The sequence below is a fragment of the Egretta garzetta genome, unplaced genomic scaffold, assembly GCF_000687185.1.
Source record: "Egretta garzetta isolate BGI_Z169 unplaced genomic scaffold, ASM68718v1 scaffold46, whole genome shotgun sequence".
In the NCBI taxonomy this organism is placed as follows: Eukaryota; Metazoa; Chordata; class Aves; order Pelecaniformes; family Ardeidae; genus Egretta; species Egretta garzetta.
This window is the reverse complement of record NW_009260268.1, coordinates 3,404,981-3,431,043: the sequence shown is the minus strand read 5'-3', so window position 1 is coordinate 3,431,043 and position 26,063 is coordinate 3,404,981. Positions and strand designations below refer to the sequence as shown.

Sequence of the window (26,063 nt, the reverse complement as noted above, 5' to 3'; positions counted from 1 at the left end):
CTGCTGATAGTTTCGCTGTTCTAAACTAAACCGAACTTTATGGGCAGAAAAATTGAATACAGCAGCATTTATAGCTAAGAGAATACACTGCGATTCATGCCCTTGGAAGAGGTTTCTTTCTCTCCAAATTCTGCTGTTAAATACTCATTACACACTCCACCCAGTTTTATTTTAAGGGTCAGGAAAGCTGCATTTGCGTTTCTGGCCCCAGCTCAGCTTCCCAAATTAGCAGCAGCTAAAATGTACCTGGCTGATGTGCATGCTGGTATCACAGGTTAGAGGTCGTGCTGAAGTCAGGTCATTGGAGCCAAGCAAAGTGGATATTATTCCATTCTGATCCACTTTTCTGATCATAGTCCCATCAACAAAGTAGATTAACCCATTCTTGTCGATTGCTATTCCTTTAGTGAAGAGAATAAAAATCAGTTTCTTGTACTAGCAGTGAATATATCATCCATAACGAAGGGCCTAAGTGGTATGTGTCTAGTGGAAATTAAGGGCAGAAAATACGGTCTTAGGCAGCAGGTAGTAAAATAGCTTGTAAACATATTTTGCATAATAACCCAATATTCAGTATGAAATCTACTGCTGTTGATCACATTTGCTGTTCATTTGCTGTTGTGTGTGAGAAGGGCCTAGCTTTTAAGTTAACCTGAAAAATGGGATAAGTGGGACCAAAAGCAACACAGATTTTAAATCTTCACCGTTGCCTGCCAAACACATAATCTAAATGAGCATTTAAAAATGCTCAATAACCGTGAAAGCCAAATATTTCCTGAAAAAACAACCCAGGTCCCCTGTAGCTTTCTTCCTCAATGGTCTTTCCAGTTGGAAAAAATTACTCAAAACCACATTTTTGAGCCAACTACTGGGTTCGGTAATTAAACACGATCACACCCCCGGCTCAGAACTTCTGTATTATTTTGAAAGTTATGAAGGGATAGCTGTTTTTACCTTTAGGGCTCATGAGAGTTGCCTCCACCGCTTTGCCTCCATCACCACACCTTGCCTCATCAAATGGTAGGCACTGCTCCCCTGTTCCTCCTATTACCTCAGCATTTTTGGTCAGGTCTTTTGCACCCGTGAGCGACTTGGGCCGATAAATCCTGCGTGTGTTTGTGTCGGAGACGTACAAATCTCCCGTCACAGGGTCAGTTGCGAGGTAGTATCTGTGAGCTGGGTTGTTGCTGTAAAATGGAATTATACATTGCATATGCTGTAATTAACTGCACCTAACATTGGATCAAGAAGAAAAGGCTTCAGTTCATACGCAGTGTGCAGTAAGGCATAGATAGTTAAAAACCAGGGTGATGCTCTAGGCATAGGCAGCACAGGTCATGGGGCCCCAAAACCTTTCTTGGTTCTCATTTCTTGCCTGTGTCACAGTCAATCCAATCTAGACAACTTGTCCTTCTGGGAGAGAAGATCCACTTTTTCTGTGGTGCTCACAAGCCTGTTCTATGCTCTGTAATTAGAGACAGCTCCTGGCTCTGTGATAGGCCAAATCAAAATGCTGGAATCTGAAAGCTCCCAGGCTTTCTGGGAACCTTGATCCAGTTCCAAACTTTGCAGCAGGACCCCAGCCCTCGCTTACACTTTGTTGCTGTTATCATCCTATCTGTTTTATTATGATTTCTATAAGGTGCCGGGGCGCTCAGTTTATATAATTCATAAACAGATAAGGCAGAGTTCGCATTATTAGTTCACAGGCAAGAGATAAGACATCCTTCATAAGTATTTGTTTAATCCACTGCTTTCAAAGACGTGATACGCATGATTTAACGCATTAGGAAATGTCATCTTTTCCACAGAGCACTGAGCAGAGCTTTTCCATTCTTCTTAACTCAGAGTCATATTTCAAATAACTGTACACACTGGCACAAACCTGCTAACTATGCCAACACAGTCTTTATTACAGTGAAAATATATATTGCTAACCTTTTTCCCAGAAACGTACATTTTGCTTCTCCACTGGTGCCACATAATTGAGAATTACTGTCTTTTCTCCCCTGCTGGTGAAAAACCCAGCCCTGGAGAGTATCTTTTGGGTTGATATATTATGATGTAGAAACTTAACCCACTGCAGTTGGGATTCCTGACCTAATTTATGGCACAACGAGCTGAAATAAGGTCATGTAAATACAGGAGGTAATTTCAGACTCTCTCCTAATGGATTGAAGCAGTGTCAGAACAGTCAGCCCCAATTCGGATGTTTGCAAAAGCACTGCTTAAACAGATCTACCAGTCTTGGTGATAGCCAAACATCTGTTCACAGAATGCCGTACTTCACATTTTGTAAATACATAACTGTGCTAATGTAACACATTTTTATGTACTGCCACTTGGAAAAAGCAACAAGAGACCAACAGGAACAACTTGTGAACAAATGATGTCTTTTAGCAGGGACAGATTTTTATAGCTATCCAATTGCAAAAAACACAGAAAAAATGTGTTGCATAAATAGGATTTTCTTTGGTTTTAAGACTTTTAACATGTTGGTTCAGAATGAAGAAACCAAGTGAAGCAGATTAATGAAATAAAATACAGAGTGATCAGCACCTTTTAAAAAGCTCTGCTATAGAGCTGAGAGTGGTACAGCGTGTCTGAAAACAATTAAATGTAGGCTTACTTTAAATTTCGGTCTGTTAGAAATCTATTATTGCCAATGTGCCAAATAGTTGAAAGGTATTTTCAAAACCTTAATTTACGCAGAGATCATTTAATATCATCACCGTGTAGTGTACGAATTATTTATACTGCTATAGACTGCAATTAAATTATACCCATTTACATGATTACTTTGGTCTTTAAGAAACTTTGCAGACACTTCAAATGTAAACGCATTGCAAAATGTGAAATGTGCAATTAAACTTTATTTCATCATAATTTAAAATAAAGTCCTTTCTCATACTACTAAAATCTAAATGAAAGTACTTCTCTTCAACTCATCTAACATTGCCTCAATCATATTTATCTAACGGTTGGAAGAAAGAGTCATCAAATCAATAACTAAATAATCTAGCTTAGCACGGTTACTTCTTTCTAAAAAGAATTTTTAAAGCGGCTTTCTTCATAAATATGAAAACATTTCAAAGCTCTTCCTATTTGGGATGAGTTCTCACTGTGAGTAGTGTATCCTCATCAAAACAAAAAAAATTCACCTGATAATTTAAGGATATTTTCTCATTTTATAAAAAAAACCCCAAAGTTTGGGAGTGCATAGGGTATTACTACTGAATCAATATAAACTCTCCAATTTGTCATGTGTAGGTGCCTAATGGCTCCTTTCTGAGATCATACACCAGGCTTAACTTCAGTGTTTCTTTTCAAGTGAAGGTTAAAAAGCTGAGGTAGCTTTAGCCGATAGAAAAACCTCATTAATTCACAGGACCAAGGCATGGTTTGAGGAACTGAGTAACTGTCCAGTGAAAACCACATTTGTCTTCTATCCAGAAAACATCTATGCACACTATGCAGATCTCAGAAAACAAACACAAAGAAGTAAAATCCACAGTCAGTGACATTCAATGATTCAGTGTCACCTACTCGCTGTCAGTAGCTCTGAAAAACATGCGGTTACACGCCAACATGGGCTCCTGTGAAGACAAATCACTACCAATTAACTGGTTCTGTCTATGCCAAACAATAGTAACAGTGCTTCAGATTTGAAGTGCACACACATGTGCGCAAATACACACACACGCATGCACAGAGCTGTAACGATCTATTTCCCATTGCATAAGTTTATCTTGCTTACACTGGTATTTTAATTCTTCAGCTGTCAGATCACCTGCATTACTCTCCATGGACGGATTTTAAAAAAATACTCTTCCTGCTTCAGTCCCCCTCTCTCTCCCATCCGTTCTGTGCCTTCTAATCCATATACCCTCAAAGCCAGTTTCAGGTTTTGCTAAACTTTTTTCTGGCTCTCTACAGACTTGGGATACCGCCATAGCCTACAAATGACCTCCCTGTCTTCAAAGTCCTTTTAAAAATTACTTCCTCCCTGAATGCCTATCAGAATTAATCACCCACAGGCAGCAGTGTGTATAAAGACATCAGTTCAGCTTTGAGATTGAAAAAATGCTAGGTCACTGGTACATGAGAGGATAAATTTGATCTGCATTGTCTCTCTCATTTAGAGTGCAGGCTCCTTGAGGTGGGAGGCACATCGCTCTCTGTGCTGAAGCACTGTGTTTATAGGCGAGGAAAGTTCAGTGCTTGAATAGACAACAGATCTGAACTAGTATTTAGCCTTGCTCCTTAGTTTTACTTGGGGAATGCCTATTTTAGGGCATTTTCCTAGTTTTGATACCTAGTAATTATACATTGTGGTCTGTTGAGGGCTATTTTCCAAACCACAGTTTACATAGAAATCTCCTTAACATTTCATGGGGCTCTCAGCATTTCACGACTTCATAAAGGCAAGGGAAGCTATTTGGTCTCATGGTGTGTCCTTAAGCTAGGGAACCCATGGCCACAGGATTTGGTGGATGCTAAAATTTTACATGTGTTAAATAAAAATCAGCTAAGTTAATAGAACAGAAAACTGTCAGGAGATACAGATGCCACTCTTGGCTTAGGAAGCCCTTGAGCAGCAAACCCCTAAGGCTAAGAGTGGACACTGGCAAAACATTGTATGATGGCAGAGAAAACTCAAACTCGCAGTAGACCGTGTCAGGCTGCACAGTGGGCTCCACACCTCCTGCCCACTGGCTCCACAACTGCTCCTGCAGAGCCAGGTCTCCATGGTCCTCTACGCCTCCTTCTGCCTCGGGAGGAACCCCCACTTCACAGCCGGTACGCAAGCCCGTGAAAATGCTGTTACACTAATTTGTGCGGTATGATTGCAATTTCGCTACCCAGAGCTTCCACACGTGTAGACATGAATAAAGGAGAAAAGTTTCAATGCTTTCCCTCACCAGCTTTTTTACTTGCAGGGATCTAGTTTCTGAAATGGCGCGGTTGAGCCTGTGACCACAGTTCTGCCAGAGGTAGAAGAGGGCGCCGCTACTAAATCACAGCAAAACAAACCTCACTATGCATCTGTTCCTCAATCCAGTTTGTCCACTCCAAATTCTCATTTTGAGTATTAATTCTGTATTCCATACATTTGCCAAGACAATGTCTTATCCAGCTGCAATCACAACTTTGTGATGCCACAAGGGATATAATTCTTTTAGAAGTAGTGAAACAAATGCAAATTGAATGTAATAGTGAAAAGCTAAAGCAACCAAATAGAAGAGATTGCCTCTGAGTCACACCTGGGAAATAACATAAAGCCAGCTAGACTCTGCATCAACTCCCAATTCTGATCATTAGCACCGATGCAAACACCTTATTTAGTCATGGAATTTTTTGCCTAACATGTTTGAAACATACTTTTTTAAACATAAAACCCTTCCTCATAAAGAAGCATGTCCAAAGCAAAGTACATTTAAAAAAAAAAAGGAGAACTGAGATATGACTCTCTGGGATTTGTTTAAAAACAAGGAAGGAAAACGATTGGCAGCAAAAACTGGAGAGAAAGGGACCAGCGGGGCTGCTAAGTCTGTACTTAGCAGTTCCACCACAAAGTCTTGCAGAGTTTCATGTATCCCACAAGATTTCAGCATAGCTCTGTTTTTGTCTCCTTATCAGCACCGGCTGCTGTGGCACAGCAATTCTAAGCATCCACCTTCTTTCTCTTCTGTTCTTGCCACTATTGCAGCAATGCCAGGACAGATGAATGCTGTACTACAATCCTTCTGATAACTATTGTTTATATGACCAGTCTTACAATTCCTGGTGTACTTTAAAATCTTAATTCCTGGAGCTGTGTTATTATGGGGCAATTTCAACTTCCGTTATTAAGAGAAGTTCACCTTTCAAGAAACGAATCTGTTAAATGTGAGCCTGAAAAGACTCAACATCAAAAGGGTAATCAAATAAGCACACTTTATACTTACATAATTTTATGATTTATATGCCATTCTCATCGTATCTGGGGTATCTGATTAATGAGTGAGTTTTGATAGCATCATGAAAGTGCTGCCAGCAAGGAATAGGAGTGAGCAGAGATGAGGGGACAGCAAAGGGTGGCATACACAAGCATAAAAAGAAGCCTGACTGTGGACAGAGACTGATGGGAAAAGAGGAACTCGTATCCGAAAGGACGATACAGCCTGACAGCTGACATAACTAAAACATATGAATTCATTATTTTTGAAAAATACTCCTCTTTTCTAATAATACATCTCAGAAATGACTTCTCCATTATAAGCATTCATTTGTTAAAAAAGAAAAAAGAACAGTTAGAAAAATATAAATCTTCTTTAAGGAATGCTTACCTATGTCTAAAATCTTTATTTCTTGGTGGGAGCAAGTAAAAAAGAACAGAAAAACATTATTAGAAAAACATTCAGAAAGGATGTTAAAAGTTGAAAAGAAGGCAACATTTACATCTCTCATTAGTGACGTGGTGAATGATCGTCTTCTGTCCACTCATGTCGACTATGTAGATTAACTCTTAAAATCCACAGAATAACTACTTTGGGTAGATTAAATTCTCACAGTTTAGATAAGCATAGTTAGAGTATTTTACCAGGGCAAAATTTTTTCACTTTAGTTTTAAATGCTTTTTCAAATGTATTAAGATCTTTTGACTCAACTTTCTTTTGTTCCCAAAAGCATTTGGAAACTCTAACTTACACAATGTCAGAAATCTATTTCATACTTTGGTTTCCCACAGTAATTCACAACTCCAAAAGTCCAAGATGAGAAGAACCCGTACCTTAGCTCCAGAACACTGGTTACATTTCCAGATGGGAATATCCGCCGAACATAGTTGAAATCCCCCACGTAAAGACTGCCATCTATCCCACACGCTAAGGCAACTGGAGCCAATAATTTATTACCATCAGCTTGACCATTACAACTTGGACAGGAGATGCTGCGTCGTCTTCCGTTGCCCATAATGCTACTAACAACTGGGGGTTGCTGAGATATAAATTGATTTTCACCATTCCCTTTGTAGAGGATTCCTGGCAGGTAATATAAAAAATACAAAATAAAAAATTGTTTATAAAAACTTTGAATGTATGTACATAAAATGCTGTATCAGTTTTCTAAATACTCTTTTAGCTGATTAATACAATTTAATGGACTTTTAATTGTTTCACCACCATATTTTTGTCACTATAAGTAACAGAAATTTATTAAAATATTTGTAGTTATATTTAAGTCACAGACATACTAAAGTACAAAGCATTGAATTATCTTCTCCACCAAATGCAGTAGAAACACTAAATACACTGGCATTTAAAACCCAAACAAGTTCACAGTTGTTCTTATTTTTAAATGTTAGTAATTTTAATAGTTATAATTCAGAATAAAAACTGTCATGTTGAAGGAAATGCAAAGTGTAGCGAATGAAATCACAGTCTGTGTTCCTAAATCCTTACAGTTTTGAAATTCCCCAGAAATGACTGAAAATCTAACTGTGCATATATTGTAAAAAAAGAAAAAAAAAAAATTTGCAAATTGTATTCCTGAAGTCCTGCTATAACTAATTATGAATATGATGTCAAATGTAATCTAAAGTGGATTACTGCTGCAAATTGTAAATATTAATTAAAGAGCTACTTCAAAAAGTTGGAGATTGCCTCAATTTTACATTATAAAAGACTCTTTACTCAGCTCACAATAAAAATGTATCTCTGGCAACAAAGTCTGCCTCAATACCATGTCTGCAGTTATAGGCAGTTATTAAAAATGTCAAAACAACAAAAAAAATGTGGTGCCAGGCCAACCTGCCTCTTAAACTTAATTCTGCTTTGAGGCATGAAAGGAACAATAATTTTGTGAAGACAAAGCAATGTGCCAGCAGTATTTTTCTTCCTTATAGCCTCCATAGGAAATCTGAGAAGAAAAATGCGTGCTTTATGTTAAATCTTCCATCTTAGAAAAAAAAGTGTGAATTTACAGTGCATTAAAATGTCACCAGGACCCTCATTATTGTGTATCTCAGTGAATCCATCAACGTGTGCTCTACAAATGGTCAGCTATTATGGTTTTACTCGCAAGTCACAATATGTCTTTCCGTGGTATAATCCACGTAAACCACGTCACTTTCTACTTCTAGTGACGTGTTTTATTGATTGTGTGCCCAGTTTCAGAGGCAGTTTGGGGCTGAGGGATACATGTCTTTTTTTGAGATGCTTAGAAGAATTTTCAGATGTATTCCTCCTTCTCTCCCCACCCCCAAAATGCACTCTTTATGCTGAAAGATATGAGAAAAAATACTTTGTTTTCCTCTTTAAATGTTTTAGGTGTCTTAACTATTTTTTAATGTTATAAAATTTAGGAGATTATAAATGTAAAATCAATATACATGATAAAATCAGGAAGAATGAAAATGGTTTATGGAAACCTAACGGCAAGTAATCTAAATAAGTAATCTAAATCAAAAGAGGGAGAATGTATTTTTCATGAACAGTTAAAGCCAGAATGCATTAACAGTATACAAAATCCCCTCTCCTATGATTACATCATTTATGACAATCATGGCACCATAATTTTGCCTGAAATAGCTGAGTTCTATAATTTTCATCAGAGGAATTCTACAAGTCAGCACAGTGCACTATTGCACCTGATTTATTCTGTCATTACCTTGAAAAATTGGTCCTTCACATTTCTCCTCTATTATCACAGACTAAAAGATGTACATTAGACTATTTACTGCAGTCGTTTGGGATGTCCGTACAAACACTGTCTGCACTCTCCTCTCAACAAATTTCTCCAGCTCATCCACCTTGCCATTACAACTCTCCACTTTGTTTATTCAATTAGACGCACGTCACTTTGAAAAGTCATTACTTGTCAAACATACTCTTGAACATAATTTAAAGCCACCATCAACTTACCTTGTGAACAGAATCAATCTTATATACATATTTATAATTATAGCTCTTTACATTTTTAGATGGATTACCTTACAGTAATTTGCACAGGATTTTTTGACATTTTAATTTAGGTACAATGACACCTTTTCCCTTGATTCGGTTTTCTACCAGTCAGAAGCGGTGCTTCAGATGGTGATGAGCGTATCACACAAAATAAGATCGTGTACTAGTGGGAGACCTCCAAGGGACACCAGGTACTGCAGAAGTGCCGATCTTCCTCCTGAATCACTTCTGGGCTCCTCCTTTGCATAAAAATCCATTGCGACCAGCTCCCACCTTGAGCCATACGAGGCTGCTTATTTCACCTTTCTTACATGCTTCCAGCCAAATTTTTCCAAACTTCCGCCTGTTCAGTGTTGAGCTGGGAATTCCTTAGCATGGCAACCTCCAGACAGTTATTGAGTAACATGCTGGAAAAATTTACCTTGGTGCCAAGGCACAGTTCTTAGAAATGTGTATTGCTCCTCATCTTTCCACTGAAATTAAGAAAGACTCACTCACTAGCAACAGGGCTCTGTCCTGAAACAAGGGGCACAAGTGCCCACACTGACTCAAGGCAGCATCATTCGTCGCTGTGTGCTGAGCTGACCACAGCATCCTGGGAAGGATTCACCTCCGGGAGGAGAGTGTAAATGTGTGCTTATCCCCCAGAAGAGATGGTACCCATGTGCTAACTGCTCCTACGAGCAGCCGTGCTGGAGCTGGGGATGGCATGACATGAAGGCATGACACCTCCTGTATAAATGAGGGATTTAATACTGGGAGTGAAGAGCTCTCAGTTTGGCAGGAATGTCTCTTCTGGCCATTTCATTTTCACCCATTGTGAAAACTGGAAGTGAAAACATTGTTCAAGATACTGTTAACATACAAACAGTTGATCCCAATAACAATGCTGATACGTACAATTGCTTTAAAAATAGCATTGCCTTAGCATCACTCCATTTTTAAAAACAATTTCACCGTTTTGGGGTTGGGTTTTTTTGGTAAGCATATCTAACATGGGCTGACACTGTTAGATGAAATTATTAATGCATATGTATTTGTAAGATGAAGAAACATGACATACACTGCAAAGCTCAAAGCATTTACCATACGCAAACCATTCCAGAAGTTCCTTTTTTAAAATAACAAAGCAAACATTTGAAAACGGAGAATGAGATACCTAAAGTGCACGGCAGTTGAGTATTAAAATTAGCAAGGAGAAAATTAACTCCTTACCATTCTGAACATCCAGTACATGATGTTTATCCAATGTCCAGCCACCCATGTTGGAGGCATCCAGTTCATAACCCTGCAAAATGGCAGTCCGCTTTTCCCAGAGAGTTAGATCCAAGCAAGACTCATATTCATAACCTACAGACACTGAAATAACAGTAAATTTCTTCATTAAGTATAGGATCTTGTTCAGAAGAAGAGTTTAAAGAACGTGATTTCCTTAAACTATGTACATTCTTCTGCTCTTCCAGGCTACCTGAAAATTCCTATGGCTTCCTTAGATGTATTGGAAATCCTAAATAGAATTCCAAAATCCTTTAAAAAGCAATCTTGGGCTATTAAAATTATTTTAGTTATTAAAAGGAAGTGGATTAGGACAGGCACAGAGGAAAAACATTTAGTGAAGTACGTAAGAATGCTATTGCACTCTAAAGCACACGGAATGTGCAGACTAAATACCATACTGTATTATTAGGCTGAGGGCTCCTTCCTGGGGAAGAACTAGAAGTGAAGAATGACTGTGGTCTCTTTTTCCATTTGAAGGAAATTTTTTCTTATAATTCAAAGTTTGGATTAGTATTTTCTAATATATTTTAATATCCATTGTTATTTCTCATCTTATTCTGCTAAGTATTTTCTACTTAATGGATACAAATATTTGAGATGTCCTTCTTCCCTATTTTCAAGACAGTGGTAAAAATGCAAAAAACCTCCGTAACATACATACCAACAGCTTCAGATAATCCATAGACTCTCTGGTTGTATGCATCAGTTTTATCCCATATGAATGTATAAGCCAGATTTGGGGATGCAGGGAACCATTTTTGGAAAAGTCTTCCCACCACTGCCACCATAAGATGAACCTTCATTAAATTAAATGGTATAACAGACTGGGTCATAGTAATCTTCAGAACAGATTTATATCCTGCAGCCCTGGAGCTTAAGTATGATAACTTCAAATCGGTTCCTGGTATTGTCGTTTCTTCATGAAGTACCTGTGCATTGGTAAGAAAAACAGTATTTGAATACTTTTGAAATTAAGCTGAACAATGCAGCTATCACATAAGGAGGCCTGGCATGATGCTGCATGACAATCCATTAGCAAGTGTTATCTAAATCCAGCCTTCATGTAATAATGTAAACCTCCCCAACCCCCAAACCCCAACATTTCACCTTTTTTCCAGAAAAGCAAAGTCTAAATTCTTTGTTATACTGAAGCTGCTTAGTTGATACTTACTGCTGAAGGATTTCAAATCTCTCTCCTGTATTTTTATGGGGGGAAAGGAAGCATGAAGGGGAGGGAAAACATTCCCAACTGCTTTTTCCAAAAGAGGCAAAAAAGCACCTTTTGTCTCAGTGAAAATAGCCCCTCCTTATGCTGCCACATATATCCCAACTATGGGTACATAATAAAGGCAGTAGAGCGTCTATGCACTGCAGATTTGGGTTGGGATGTCTAATTGCTCCTGTAGGAGCAGGAAGGACTTTTAGGTGGTTTATTATTTGCATTACCTGTGGATTGTAAATACTTTGAACTAGAGCATTCTTCCATTTATTTTGAAGACAGATAAGTAGGATGCCTCAGGGAAAGCTTTTCCATATTTCCTGATCAATATTCACTACTCAGACATCAGCTCACCACTTTCTCATTTCAGAGAGGTGCAATGATTCAATTTTATTTTTAAAAGGTTCCTCCCCCTCTCTACCTTGTCTTTTCTTTTGAGCTGAGGAGCTTTTGTGGGTGATGGATGGATGTGAAAGGTTTCTGTGTAATGTGGATGAAGACAGCCTATACTGTCCGATACCTCAGTTGGGACATAAACACTGAGAGCCAGCACTTCAGGTGAACAGCTACTGAGTATTGCAGCTTATTGGAAAAAAAAAAGAAAGTATCTAGACATATTTATAAAGATAATGTTTCTCTGGTGGGAAGAGAGGGCAAAGGACGCTGAAGGACAAGTCCAGAGCCTTGGTGGTGCTGAAGGAGCACTCTTGAGGCAGCAGATTTGGAAAGCTTTATTTCACTTCCCTGTCTCCTAGTCCTAATGTCTGAAGACCAAACACTAATTAGTATTAGTGGAAAGCAGACTTCAGGGAGAACACTGTCACAAATATTAGGCTTGAGACTTCAGTGGAATCAAAAGCTGGCTACTAAATAAGTGCTAAGTTAGCTCTCTATGCTAGAGAAATCCTTGGACACTGTTTTAAACAACTGACTGTGTTGAATAGGGTCAAATAATGTGATTTATGCTCTTGAGGAGGGCAACAGGTGCTACACCATCCTCTACGTTAGCACTTTTGCTGGGATATAAAGGAAGATTTATATGGTATTTAATTACATTTATATCCTTCCCAATAATAGTAACAAAAAAATCAGAAATAGTATTTTGACTCATTGTCTGGCACAAATGGTATTTACATCTGACAGATGTAAGCATGTAACTCTTCTTCTCCAGTAAGACTATAATAGAGCTGTAAGAAGCAAAGGAGGAACTGGAAGATACTAGACAATTTAAATTCAGATTTTAAAAGTCTTAATTCTTAATCTTCAAATGTTTCTTTTTTTTCCCCAACAAGAACCTGCCATTGCTGAGAAGGAATGACAAGCAGTACCATCACTTGGAAGGAGATGAGAGTGGTATCATTTCTGTTTGTAGATCTAGTCTGCTCTCCCTCAGTCCAATATACGCACAGTATCTAAGCTGAGAACAAGCAAATCTTTTCTACACAAACAAACCCCCCTCTCTCTAGAGAGGTAAGTGATTGTGAACATATTCCTTTCTAAAACTTTGAAGGAAAAACACAAACCACCTAGGAACAAAAGACAAATTCCTCCTCAAGGCATCAGCAGGACTCTCATATGCTGCACATTAAAACTAGTCTAACAGATGGAGGTCTCTGTAAGCAAGAGGAGAAAAAGAAATAATACGCTTGTAATAGGACACAATTTAATGGACTTCACTGGTCTCCTGTTATGACCATTGCTTATTTTACAACTGCAACTGTGGAAAAGCAGCGTTAAATACTTAGGTGGTCTTCTAGTACTCTTGGCTGAGATAACAGGCAATAAAGAGGACACCTTGAAGTTTCAATTTCCAAGAAATTCCACTGTGTATTTGGATTACTATCAAATCAGAAACTAGGACACACACACAGTTCTCAGAGAGGTTTAAAACAAAACCCAAACCCCTATTGTTAGTTTCTGCAGAAGCCTCAAATATCTGCTGGAAATCTGACTTATAACTTCCTTCTTTCCATAAAATATCCCCTGTAGTAACTTATTTTCTTGAGAACTTTAGAAATGTAGAGGTAAGGTTGTGCATCTCAATCTCTCCCTCAGAATCAAGCATTACAAAGAGAATTAAACAGTTTAATGTTCATCTGAAAAGTTAAATCATCAGGCACAGCAGAGAGCATCCTATGGGAGCCGTGACAACACATCAATTGTAAAGCAATTGGGAAAGTCACTGGGTATAAAAGTCACATCAGGGATCGCCAACACAACCAAGCTGTCTGTACTTTACCTTTTCCAGATAGAGTATCAAACTATCTTCAGACAGGTTGATACCCTAAGGTGACTGAGTTATATATAGCCCAACCACCAAATTCTAATGGTTGACATTTTACTTATGGATGATCAAGCTTCTGAGAAGGACAGCTATGAAATATTTAACCTACAGGACTGAGATAAGGGTAACCTCAATTTTCACAAAGACAGAGTTTGTTGTCCTGAGAGTTCAAGCTGGTGACTGAGTCACATAAATTGTGCAGGGTTCCTTGTCTCCCCTGGCCAGCAGGACCAAAACTGTCCAGGCTCTGGAATGCTTTCCTGGATCAAAAATATAATATGATTCAGGTGACATGCTCTGATGGTATTAAGAGCCCCGAATAAGGAATTTAATTCAATTAGGGGGAAAAATGCCTGCTGTATTGCCATGATTTTCTTGGAAAAATGAGCAACTTCAAGAGAGGATTTGAGAACAAGTTTCACAAATGAGAGCAAACTTCAGTCCTAATGTCAGAAAAAGGTTCTTTGTTGAGAAGTAACACCTGAACTGCTGCATTAAAATGTAACATCATGTTGGTTTGAGAGGGGTAAAGATGGCATTTTTAGATACTGGTAGATATTGGCAACTACTGCTATTACACGAAGACTGAGACCAAGGAGTACTAAAATTATACTTCTTTAAGTAGAAGCTGAAACTGCTCATTTCAAGACGGAAAAATCTTTTCCTTTTAAAAAAAAGACTTCCCCTGGAATTGAGGCTCTTAAATGAACTTATAAAGAAATAACCTTGAGTTAACAATATAAATCAAGGAGAAACAAAAAGGGGAAAAATACTTTTTTTTTCCTACACTTAAAACATTGCTACCACAGAGAAGAGGGATAGGAAAAAAGCCATACAGATGTAGAAACCTAAAAATGTGTCCACAAAAGAATAAATCAGGAGGTGCATATAAAGTTTCAAACAGAAAGCAAAAGAGAAGAAAACCAGAAAATGTGCTGGGAAATAAAGACACATAAATGGAGATATTGGGCTCTAAGAGTAATCCCCGTTTTCTTCTCAGTATAAACTTGAAGTTCTGGAGATTTTAGCTAAGTGAAACTAGGATGCCGCATCCATGTAGTACTGGAATATCTAGACATCCCATTATACTGCCCTTTAAAATGATAAAATAGGTTAATTTCTTTGCTGAAAATCTGGCCACCCTGAAGTTACAAACAATCATTTTTATTAAGTCACCGAGGTCTGTATTTTACCGTGAATTCTTCTGGGTAAATAAAATTTGCCAGCTTCTGCTGTATAGTATACCCAGTAGTGAGAGAGAGTCAGGGGAGAGGAAAAAAAAAAAAAGAAGTAGACAACCTTGATCATATAATTTGAAGGAAAACTTTTCAGTCTTCATTCTCTCCCACACTTGAGGTGGCAGAAACAAGCTGCCTGGGACCCGCAGAAGGCATCTTGCATGTGTACATAACAGTCGATAATAGAAGTTTAGGAGAAGGAAAGCCTCAAAAATGCAATTTCAGAATTGCTCATTGTGACTCACATGTGGGTTTCTGCCAGACCACACTGCAATATGTGGCAAACAGACATTTATTATATTAGGAAAAAGACAGCAACAATATTACCTAACACATATAGGCAGCTCCAGCTTAACCTGATCTCCCTCATCTGCACGCAATTTACTGTCTTGTTCCACACTGATTAATCTCAGCTAGTTAAGTCTAGGCAAAGCATGCTAACTTGCAATTAAAAATAGATAAAGTCGTGCCCAAGTAGTCCAAATTTAGTTAACATGTTATTTATTATCATCCTTTGAGTAATGATCTGTTGGTTCTGTGACCACCCCTTTACCCACTGCATTTGTTCTTTCCCCTTCCTTGCCTTCTTTTTTTCAGTTTTCCTTTGTGCTGCTGCATTGGTACAGGCTTTAATTCCCCCTCTGATCAATTTGGGATTCATAAGCCACGAAATACACTCTTTTGGAAACATTATCTCCAGGGGATGATGAAGCACTTCAAGGGATGATGATTACAGCAGCACATCATTTCCTCCTGTAGTACGTGACAGTGAGTGCTGTCACACCACACACACAGGGTGACTAATACTGCCTGAAGGAACATGGGGAATGGTCTCTTTCTTTGTGCCTTCACCCAGTCTCCCACACTTTAAACTGGCATTGCCCCTTTTTTATCAAAAGTTCTACAGCAATTCCTCTGAAGCTGAACAGTTTTGAATGGCATCTGATTCTGCCCATCTTTGATCAGAGCAGTGAATTTTTTGGGAGCATTATGCATTTCCAAGGGGAACCTGACCCTAAAGGGGTACGCCACAGGCATAGCTGTGCAGCTCCCACTTGCCGAAGCAGGGGAATACATGTGCGATGACCAAAGAATATAGAAGAAAATATTCCTTGACGTTGCTTTTATGCAGTACCAGAACCAGATTTTTGCATACATAATGACAGTACTATTTTTACCTTGTCATAAATGACCCATCAACACTAACTTCCTAGGATCCACTCAGAGTACGATTTTTCCTGCTGGCAGGTTTTCTAGGGAAATCAGCTTGACCCAACCGTCCTGCCTGTCAGACCTTCTACCTCACTCTTTTTGAACCTGATAGCCAATTTCAACCACACTTGAAATAACAGTAGAAATCTCAAAAGATAATTCCGTTCCTTTAGGGTTAACTAAAAAAGGGTTCAGGTAGGGAAGAAGCAGCCAAGTTGGTAATCCCAAAAGAAAAAGGCTGAATGCAGTCCATGGGGGAAGGACTGGATGTGGCAGACAGCTGGAATTATAGCAGTGGGTGGGAATTAGTAGGAATCCAGACTTCATTAGTCCCACTGCTCATGAAATGACTCGTTTACCTAGACATTACAAATGTTTTTTGAAAATACGTATTTTCTGACATTCTTCTATTATTACTTTTTTCTTGATTTATACGCCATCTATCTAAGCCATTTTCCATCACTTCAGGAACTGAATCTATCATCTGTTGCCAAAACAAGTAAATCAGAGCTGTTTTTCAATGGACTGTGTTTTGCAAATACTTTTAATTGACTTGTGACTATCAAAGGCACAGAAATAATAGTGAAGATAAAAGCAAGAATTTTCTAGCACAGTCTAGATTTGTATGAGTGTTTAGTTGTAATTTCCTTACATCTTTACTTTAAACCTGCTCCTACCACGAACAGCTTAATGATTTTGCTCTCTCCTTAAGAGCTCTGCATGAAAACATTTGAATAAATTTTCTATGCTTCCCTTGAATAGACAAGGACATTTCTTAGTGAATAGGAAAAACAGTGCCCTATGTAATTATGACATTGTGAAGGTGGGGGAGAGGAAAGAGACAGAAAGTAGAGAGAGAGAAAAGAGAGGGAGAGAAGGAGGGAGGCAGGAAGAGTGGTGTTTCACTAGGAAAAGTTTTATCAAAAATCAGTAATGAGATACCTATTACTTCTTGAAATGCAACTCTGCTTCAAGAGTTGAGGAAGACTACATTACTATTAGTCATTTGAGATGGAGGAATTTAATTAATCTATATTAGAGAAAACATTCCAGCCACAGCTTTTTCCATTTAAAGCAAGGTTTTGATGTTAAGTCTTACTTTCAGTATTACAAGTTCTGAAGAAGGTTAGCACACATGCTCACTGGCTTGTAAGCCTGTCCTCAGCGTTACAGAGAGTTCTAGTTTATAAAAACCAGAGTGTCACACTATTAGGACAAAACAGATAAATTGAACTGTATGGGTCTTTCAGACATAGTGGAAAAACACCTTTCATTTTCAGTTTCTGAGGTGTGCTTCTAACAAGAGGGCAGTCAAAAAATTCAGATGTACTATATAGTCTGTCCATTTTGATGGGCCAGTGCCTGATTGCTGAAGACATTCTGTAAATTAAATGATGCAAACAAATATAAAACCAGACACTGGTGTACACCAAGCTTTCTTACCCTTTTTTTTCCAGATGAAGTTTTAAAAATCATCCCATAGAATAAATAAATTGTTCTGGAAATAATCACATGGTGCAAATTCTTAGCACTTAGTCAGAATGATTTATTTTTCAACAGTAGTTTGCACTCTTTTCATTATGGTTGCTTAATACCAGCCTGTGATGAAATGCTGTTTATTTGAAGCACGCTTTACCTGTGTCTCTGGGATGATAGGACTATCTTCAGGAGAAATTCTAAAGAAGGTGGATAAAGGTGATGACACGATAACAGGGTTTGGCCTTACAAATCCGCTCAGATCACAACTAGGAATATCATTCTCTTCCTTCTTCATGACCAGTGTATCCATGACATAGAAGACATTCCAGGGAATCCATACTGTGTGATACTGTGTCAGGAAGGGTGATCGCTCAAACACCAGTGTCAGAGAGGCGCCACCATTTGCTACCAAGTCAAACCTAGGGAAAAAACCCAACAGGGCTAGCTAGTCAGTAAATTCCCCAAACCATCCACAGCCTCCATTTTACAGATTGATTCTTCATTCCATTGTACTGCTCTGAAAGCAGAATGGCTCTACTGGGAACAATGGAGAAATCAATTAAATTATATTACATAATACTTCACTAAGAGAATGGAGAGTTTAGGATGCTGTGTTTAAATTAAGCAAGCCCTTCTACTTCTAAAGTACATAATCAGCATGTTTTACATTTGAAGAATGTACAAAGTACAACTTTGTTCAATCATTTTTTTCCACATCTTTAGTTTCCATTATTTTATTATTATCTTGTTTTTACAAGCAGCTCTTCAGTAACACCTTTGCTGTCTTTATGACTTATTAAGTGCTTCAAAGGGAACTTACATTCCATCTTGGCGAGTGATTGTATACCCATAGTCTGGATAGTGTAGAAAGGAGACGTTGACTCCAATGAGTGGCGTTCCATCAGCAGTTAATACTTGACCCCTTATGACGGATGCAAGACTGTGAAAAAGATGCAGGATCAAATTACAAATTTGCTTTTTTCATTCTCTCTTGAATGGATACAAGCTAGTAAAGCGAACGCACACACACACATCTCTACATGCTATCAACTACCATTAAAAAAAACATTCCCGAGACTAACCCTTTTACCAGTTCACATAATTTACACTGTATAAACAATGCCTCGAAATCTACAGATAATAATCTGGTTTCAATATTGTTGATTTTACTTTGGTTCATTTTGTCTCTACTGAGTTACTAAGACCAGAAATTCACTGAAGAATTTTAAGAACTTATAAACTCTAGATGTTCCCACTGTAAGTCATACCTCTGTCAGACTCTTAAAGAACAACGTACTTTTCAATTAGTATCAAAGCAATCTGTAAAACTGCAGGGACTACGAAGTACAAAATTTAAAAGAGCAATAAGGAACATTTGTGCAACAACTTTTAATCAACTGCTGTGCCCAAACACATTAATGCTGTTAAATTACTGCAAACGCAGTAGTTCTAGTGTAAATCATCTTCCTTCACTCAGTGAGATCCCAGACACCTGCTTCCTGTTACTAGTTTATTTTCAGGTCATTACTGCTTCATAGAGCACCAGTCAAATAGTTTATGCAATTATACTGTCGTGCACTTAACAGTTCTATTACATTAATTCATAATTTATATTATTTAGTGAGTTCAGTTTAAAAAGTGCAGCTTTGCTTTTCCTTCTGAAGTGTTTTCATTGCTTTGATATATTTCCAGCTGTGCTAGCCCAAATCAACTGGTTAAATAAAGATTAATTTAATCATTAATGAAGTGCCCTGTTAGAATAAAGGTACTACGCATGGCAAGTACCTTCTGTAACCTACTGGCACTGGCAATTTGAATTTTGCAGGAGATGAGACAAAGTAAGCAATTTGATATACTAAGAGAAAAGGTCCATGCCATGAAATTTGCTGTCACAGTGGATCTTCTCCTGAACGTGAATCTCACACACTCTTCAATTTCTTTCGTATTCATAAATGATGAGTCATGCTCACCTCTTATTAAAAGGACTTTCCCCAGGTATGACATGAGTGCTGTCTGCTCCAATGAGAAAACTGATCCGGTCATAAAATGCTTTGGCAGCTTGCTGAGATGGCGACTGTTGGCTTTGGCTGATAATATCTTGGGGATCAGGTAGTCCACGACAATAAGGCTGGTTTTGGCAAGAACTCTGCAAACAGCAGTCAGGATCCATACAGTCAACTAGCCCATCTGTTGGCAGAAAGTCACACAAATGAACAAACTCTTCCTCCTGCCCCTTTGTGTGTGAACAGGCCAGCCAGCAGAGAGATTAAAAAAAATTATGTAGTATGAAAGATTACTAATAACAAAGACTTTAATGAATTCACTTTCAATTTCAAGGAAACAGAGTTTGTTTCCACTGAGTTCCTAAACTCCCATGGAAATCCATGCAAGCTGAATACACTTAGTATCATGTATAAATGAAACCTATTTATTCGATACTTTTCTAAAAACATGTTGAACAAACCAGAAAATAAAGGCACTCAGACTCTGCATACACTGTTAACTTATAAATATTAAACATTTTAGGTGGGTCTAAGTAGCTTTTATCTGAGGTTATTTGGCTTGCTAAAGAAATGAAACAAGTAACTCCCACTCTGCTGTTTTCTTGAAGTTTTTTAGCGTATCTATGCTGCAAGTAGCTTTAAATGTTTCACAACATTTATCAAGGTGGATTCCTTTCTGCCTTGGCAGAAAGATTTTGTTGCTAGTGGCAAAGGCAATTTCCACAACTATTTTGCATGAAAATGTATGAGAGAACAAAATCTGTATTTAACATGCAGATTTTTTTCTCCCAAGTAACAAGCGACAGGACAAGAGGAAATGGCCTCAAGTTGTGTCAGGGGAGGTTTAGATTGGATATTAGGAAAAATTTCTTCTCTGAAAGGGTTGTCAGGATTTGGAATGGGCTGCCCAGGGCAGTGGTTGAGTCCCCATCCCTGGAGGTATTTAAAAGATGTGTAGATGTAGTGCTTAGGGACATGGTTTAGTGGTAGACTTGGCAGTGCTAGGTCAACAGTTGGACTTGATGATCTTAAAGGTCTTTTCCAACCTAAACGATTCTATGATTCTACGACTGCTTTATCCTGAATAAACTGAAGAGGAATGCTGGACAGTATAAACAAGATTTAAACACATGGGTGCTTTTATGCTTATGTGCTGAAATATTCATACATAATGAGCATTAGATCTGTCACATCACTGGAAATCTAATTTGGTGAAAGATTAAAATCAAGATCAAATTGATAACTACTAATTTGCTGTAAGTAAAGTCGTAAGGAAAATGAGCCTGGAAACGTCAGCTACAGAAAATTTCTAGATGAATGTAATACGGTATCACATAGCCGATAATTGTTTCCCCAAAAGAACAGCAAGACTGAAATAGCTCAAACATTTTATTATTCCATTTAGATTAGAGAGGGAGCTTGCTTGCTGTACTAAACTGAAAAATATACCAATGCAGCACTCGGAGGAAGCCCATGACTGCTTCTCTTACAAAAATAATGTAGCTTTAGAGTAAAACTTCTTTCTGAAGGGAAGAATATCATCCATTTTTGTTCAACTGTATGTTGAAAGAGCGTAAGTAAACAGAGATCTTCTAAAGGTATTCCTCTAAGGATTGCTGTGCTATGTGGATCAGTTAGAAGATTGGCAAAATAGTAAAGGACTGGGATTTCTATTCTTTTGCACATCTAAAATTCTTATTTAACTTGGCTGACATTGAAGTCAGTTCAGGAAAAATAAAAGGGATGAAAAAGTCATCATTAAGTATATCAAAGTTTAAACTTCTTTAAGAGAAAAGAAAGAACATTGATTTTTCCTGGGATAAGGATACGCCAGAGGGTCATGTTGCCATTCGGCTAGACCTCAACAGACTGTAGAAATGAGCTGACAGGAACCTCATGCAGTTCAACAAGGAGAAGCGCGAAGTCCTGCACTTGGGGAGGAACAACCCCATGCACCAGTACATGCTGGGGGACCACTGGCTGCAAGGCAGCTTCGCGGAGAAGACCTTGGGAGTCCTGGTGGACACCGAACTGAATATGAGCTAGCAACATGCCCTTGCGGCAAAGAAGGTGCCAATGGCATCCTGGGCTGCATGAGGCAGAGTTTTACCAGCAGGTCAAGGGAGGCCATCCTTCCCCTCTGCTCAGCACTGGTGAGGCCACATCTGGAGTCCTGTGTGCAGGCTGGGCTTTCCAGTACAAGAGAGACATGGACATACTAAAGAAAGCTCAGTGAAGGGCCATGAAGATGGTTAATGGCTTCACACAGCTCTCCTGTGAGGAAAGGCTGATAGAGCTGAAACTGTTTAGCCTGGAGAAGAGAAGGCACAGGGTGGGAAACTCATCAATGTGTACAGACACCATATGGGAGGGTTTAAAAAAGACCACCTTTCAGTGGTGCCCAGCGGAAGGACAAGAGACAATGGGCACAGACTGAAACACAGGAAATTCTGTCTAAACATCAGAAAAACTTTTTACCGTGAAAGTGGTCAGACACTGCAACAGGTTGCCCAGGGTATTTGTAGAGTCTCTATCCTTGGAGATACTCAAAACCCAACTGGACATGGCCCTGAGCAACCTGCTCTAGTTGACCCTGCTTTGAGCAGGGGGCAGGACTAGACAATTTCCAGAGGCCTCTCCAACCTCAAATAGTCTATAACTCTTGTGATTTTCTAGTCTCATTCTTGTACAAAATGAAACCCTTTCCCAGCTGAAGTACTGACCTCCCTTGCTGGTTTTAATTCTAGAAGCCTGGATCAGTGTCAAAGCTGGGGGTACTGATGGTTAAAAGCATAGTTTTGGGTTTTTATATCTCTGTATGGTCTCCCAGGCAATATCTGGTGTAGTTGCCAAAGAAATGCTCAAATTTCGTCATTCATCTTTGTTAGTTTATAAAAAGCAAATGTACATCTGGAGTATAGTCTGCAGGTCATAAAACTGCATGAGATTGACACCTTCTGAACTAATCAGCTGGAAATGCATTTTTACAAGCCTCTCCGCTAACATCAATCAGAGAAAGAATCTCATTTTCACCAGCCAAGATACAGGGATACGCTGTTTGTTATTCTTCTGTGGAGTTTATCAGCAGCTTGCCCTGGCGAGTGACGGATGGTTATGAATCTGGCTCCTTATAACTTGAGAAAACATTTTTCATTCTTTCTCTGTACTTATGTGGCTAGAGCTACCTAGTACCACTGAGTACTCTGTTGGACTATGTGAAGCAGAGTAAAATTTCCTTTCTGAAATGGCTCTGCAAAATTATTTATGAATTTTGTTTAGCCTGAAAAATATGAGACTTAGCTCAACACTGGCTTATCAGTTATACCACTCAAATATGGTAGTGAAATTACAAAGAAAATAAAAACTCCTACAGCTGGCTGGACAATCATTTTCCATCTCAGAAGGCTATTTTGCATTTTTTTTTCTAAATGTAAGTGGTTCTTCTAGATACAGAACACATAATGACTACATTACTGTTTTCGTCCTCAAAAGTTGAAATCTAGCTGTAAAAATCTTGACTAATGTTACTTTTCCCTTTGTTGCAAAACGCACAGATTGCAATGGAACATGGTCTGTTGAAAAGATTGCTTATTTGGAGAGACTAATAAAACCACCAAAACATTAAATGAGAGGAGTGAAGACAGAGGATTCCCACACTTATGGATGTCTAAAAAATAAGATGTATCAGTGGGCACGTTTGCTTTTGAATGGAATTTAAAGGGTATGTATAAAACTGCAGGAAGGAAGAAAAATAGGGGGACAAAATAAGTCCTGGGCACAAGTTCTGCCAGTGTCAAGGAGAGATTGTGGCCAAGGACCTATATAAATCACATTCTTGGTAAAGAAGTTGATTATATATTTAGGCAACAAAAAATCTCCATGAAGTGAAATTCAGTGCCTGCATAGGAAGAATACAGTTTTAGAGCTATGATGCTGGCCATCACACCAGAAAGGTTTCGGTGACTGTGGCACACTAAGGCAAGAGGCTGGAAAGGACAAAAAACTCTCTTAACAAACCTCAGTTATCCTCACATAGCTCAATTTTACAACAGGCTATAATGAATGGACTCAATTATAGACACCCAAAATGACTGTCTGTAGGAGCAGATGGTCGGAAAAGCCACAAAAGCAGAAATAGCTCTTGATTTATTCCCGAGCAGTGCACAAGGACCTTGTTCAATGTTACTATTGCAGTATCTCTATAAGCATACCTATAGCATACACAAATTCAACATTCCTGTTGGAGTGAAGAAGCCTAAAATATAAGTGTTGGGCTCTAAATGAGCTGGTGCTCCAGAAGGAAATCTTGGAGTCACCGTGGTTAAGTGCTACGGATATATCAACCCAGGACTCCCCAGCAACCATAGATGCAAACAAAAAGCTGAAGAATAATGTGAAGTGTTGGAGCACAAACCAGAGAACATGAGCATGCCACTGTATCAGTCCTAATTCAAGTACAAACTTCCTGAAATTTCCTGAGTTTGGGTTATCTTTGGAGTTAGTAACCCTTCTGACATTCAAAACATTCTGTGGCAGTAATTTCCTACTTTAATCAGCAGCCTGCTAGTATACCAAAGAAAATACAAGTTCACATTTGTCCTATTATATTCTTTTGCCCAAGATTTGCTATTAGCCACTATCAGAGAAGAGGCCCTGGTTTAGGTAATCTTTACTACTGTCACTACCTTGTTACAACGCTTATCAGGAGCAGGCTACCCCAGCCTAGGCAAGTAATTACAAGAATACAGTAGTGATAAGTGCGCTTTGCTTTATTACAGTTTTTACTTTCATTTTAGTAATAAAAGAGTATTAATAATCCTTTAAATCCTGCTGGTGTAAACCTGTAACTACTCTTAAGATAGGCGTTAATAAAAAGCAAACTTAATAAAGGAATCTGTTCAGTAAAGACCTACCTAAACTAAACAGCTTATTCTTTCTACAGTGATGACAAAACATGGCCCACTTTATTAGCGTAGTGACACATTTTTTCCCAAGTAAAGAAGTTAGGCTTATTCCACCCATGGACAACTCTGAACTCCCATCTCCCCACAAAGTCATTAGGAGTTTAACTCAGCCTAAGGTCTGCTTGTTGCACGCAGTTTCCTTGTGGGTTGCTAATATGTGAAGTAAATCCTATTACCCAAATCAAACACATGGAAAAATAAAGAGTGATCCTTAAAGAGAAAGGAAAGTATGTGCAAGACTCCCAGAAATCTGTATTAAAAGGAAGATGAATAATAATGGGATCATCACATGTCAATAGTATCTAGAAGGGAAAATGATCAAGTATGCCTTGATGTCATTGGCATTTCCTATGGAGAATATTCCCACTGTGGTCCTCCTTGGGATGCTCATGTTCACAGAATTTGAACAATCACTCCCAGAAAGAGCTAAGAAACAAAGGAACAGCAGACACTGCTATTAATGAATTATATTAATATATGAAATATATTTTGTCCAGTGTAGGATGAAACCTAAACATTAACGACAGCATATCAATTAGCTAACAACCAAGATAACTTTAATTACATAACCACTGAGCCTAGTGTGATGTAAATCACACTACCTGCAGTCATCAGTATAAATTCAGCATAAGTGCTCAGATAACCTAATCTCCCACAATAAACAAATACAGCTGAGGTATCCTCGTGCCATTCTCTGTAACTGTCTGGAATTTGAATAGCTTGCCCTGGAGATTAGTGGGCTGATTGTAGGTACTCTTGGAAAGGGAAGAAACACTGCTGCTCTTTCCAGGTGGGTTTCTGGCAAAGATTACTTTCTTTTCCCAGTTTTCTTTGGTATGCTTCCAGTTTTTAGTTCAATTTAATTGTTATATTTTAACCCTTTTCTCAGCCACTAGTCAAAGACTGAACTGAATATGCTCTGTACTGCAGCACATAAATTAAAATAAGGTCCACTAAAAGAGAAATGCCAGCGACTTTATATAGGTCATTATATAGGCATTATATAGGTCACTCAAGACAAAACAATTGTTTGGCCAATCCCTTCCTCATACATAGCTGTATAATGTCTGTAAAGGAAATAGTGAAAAAATTGAGAGAAAAACCCCAACGAAATACCAATATTAGACTTTCCTTTTTTTGCAATATTGTTCTTTCTTCTTGAACTTTAAGCCATCCTGTTAGAACCTTCTGCTCCAATTCCTCATTCCTTTTCCCCTTTTCCTCACAAACAGCTATTATACTTTTCTGTCTGAAAGAGCCATTTCTTTTCCCTTGTTCTGTTTACATGCATTCCTGTTCACCTTGCTCCTCTTCCTCCCACTGCTCTGTTATCTGCTCGACTCTCCCTCTGATATGTCATGTCTTTCTATTATCTTTAAAGTTTACTGAATCTGTTTTAGTCTTTCACTGGGCTTTCAACCTTTTTCCCCTTTTTTTCCCT

General features: G+C 38.4%; 1 protein-coding gene across 1 annotated transcript in view; it reads right to left on the bottom strand.

Moving 5' to 3' along the window:
- TENM3 (teneurin transmembrane protein 3) overlaps positions 1-26,063 on the bottom strand; it is a 320,392-nt gene that overhangs the window by 35,382 nt on the left and 258,947 nt on the right. The window contains 8 exon segments of the mRNA XM_035897781.1: positions 247-401; positions 955-1,187; positions 6,773-7,022; positions 10,161-10,304; positions 10,885-11,152; positions 17,813-18,074; positions 18,476-18,595; positions 19,626-19,842. Coding sequence (XP_035753674.1) covers positions 247-401; positions 955-1,187; positions 6,773-7,022; positions 10,161-10,304; positions 10,885-11,152; positions 17,813-18,074; positions 18,476-18,595; positions 19,626-19,842 — 1,649 coding nt within the window.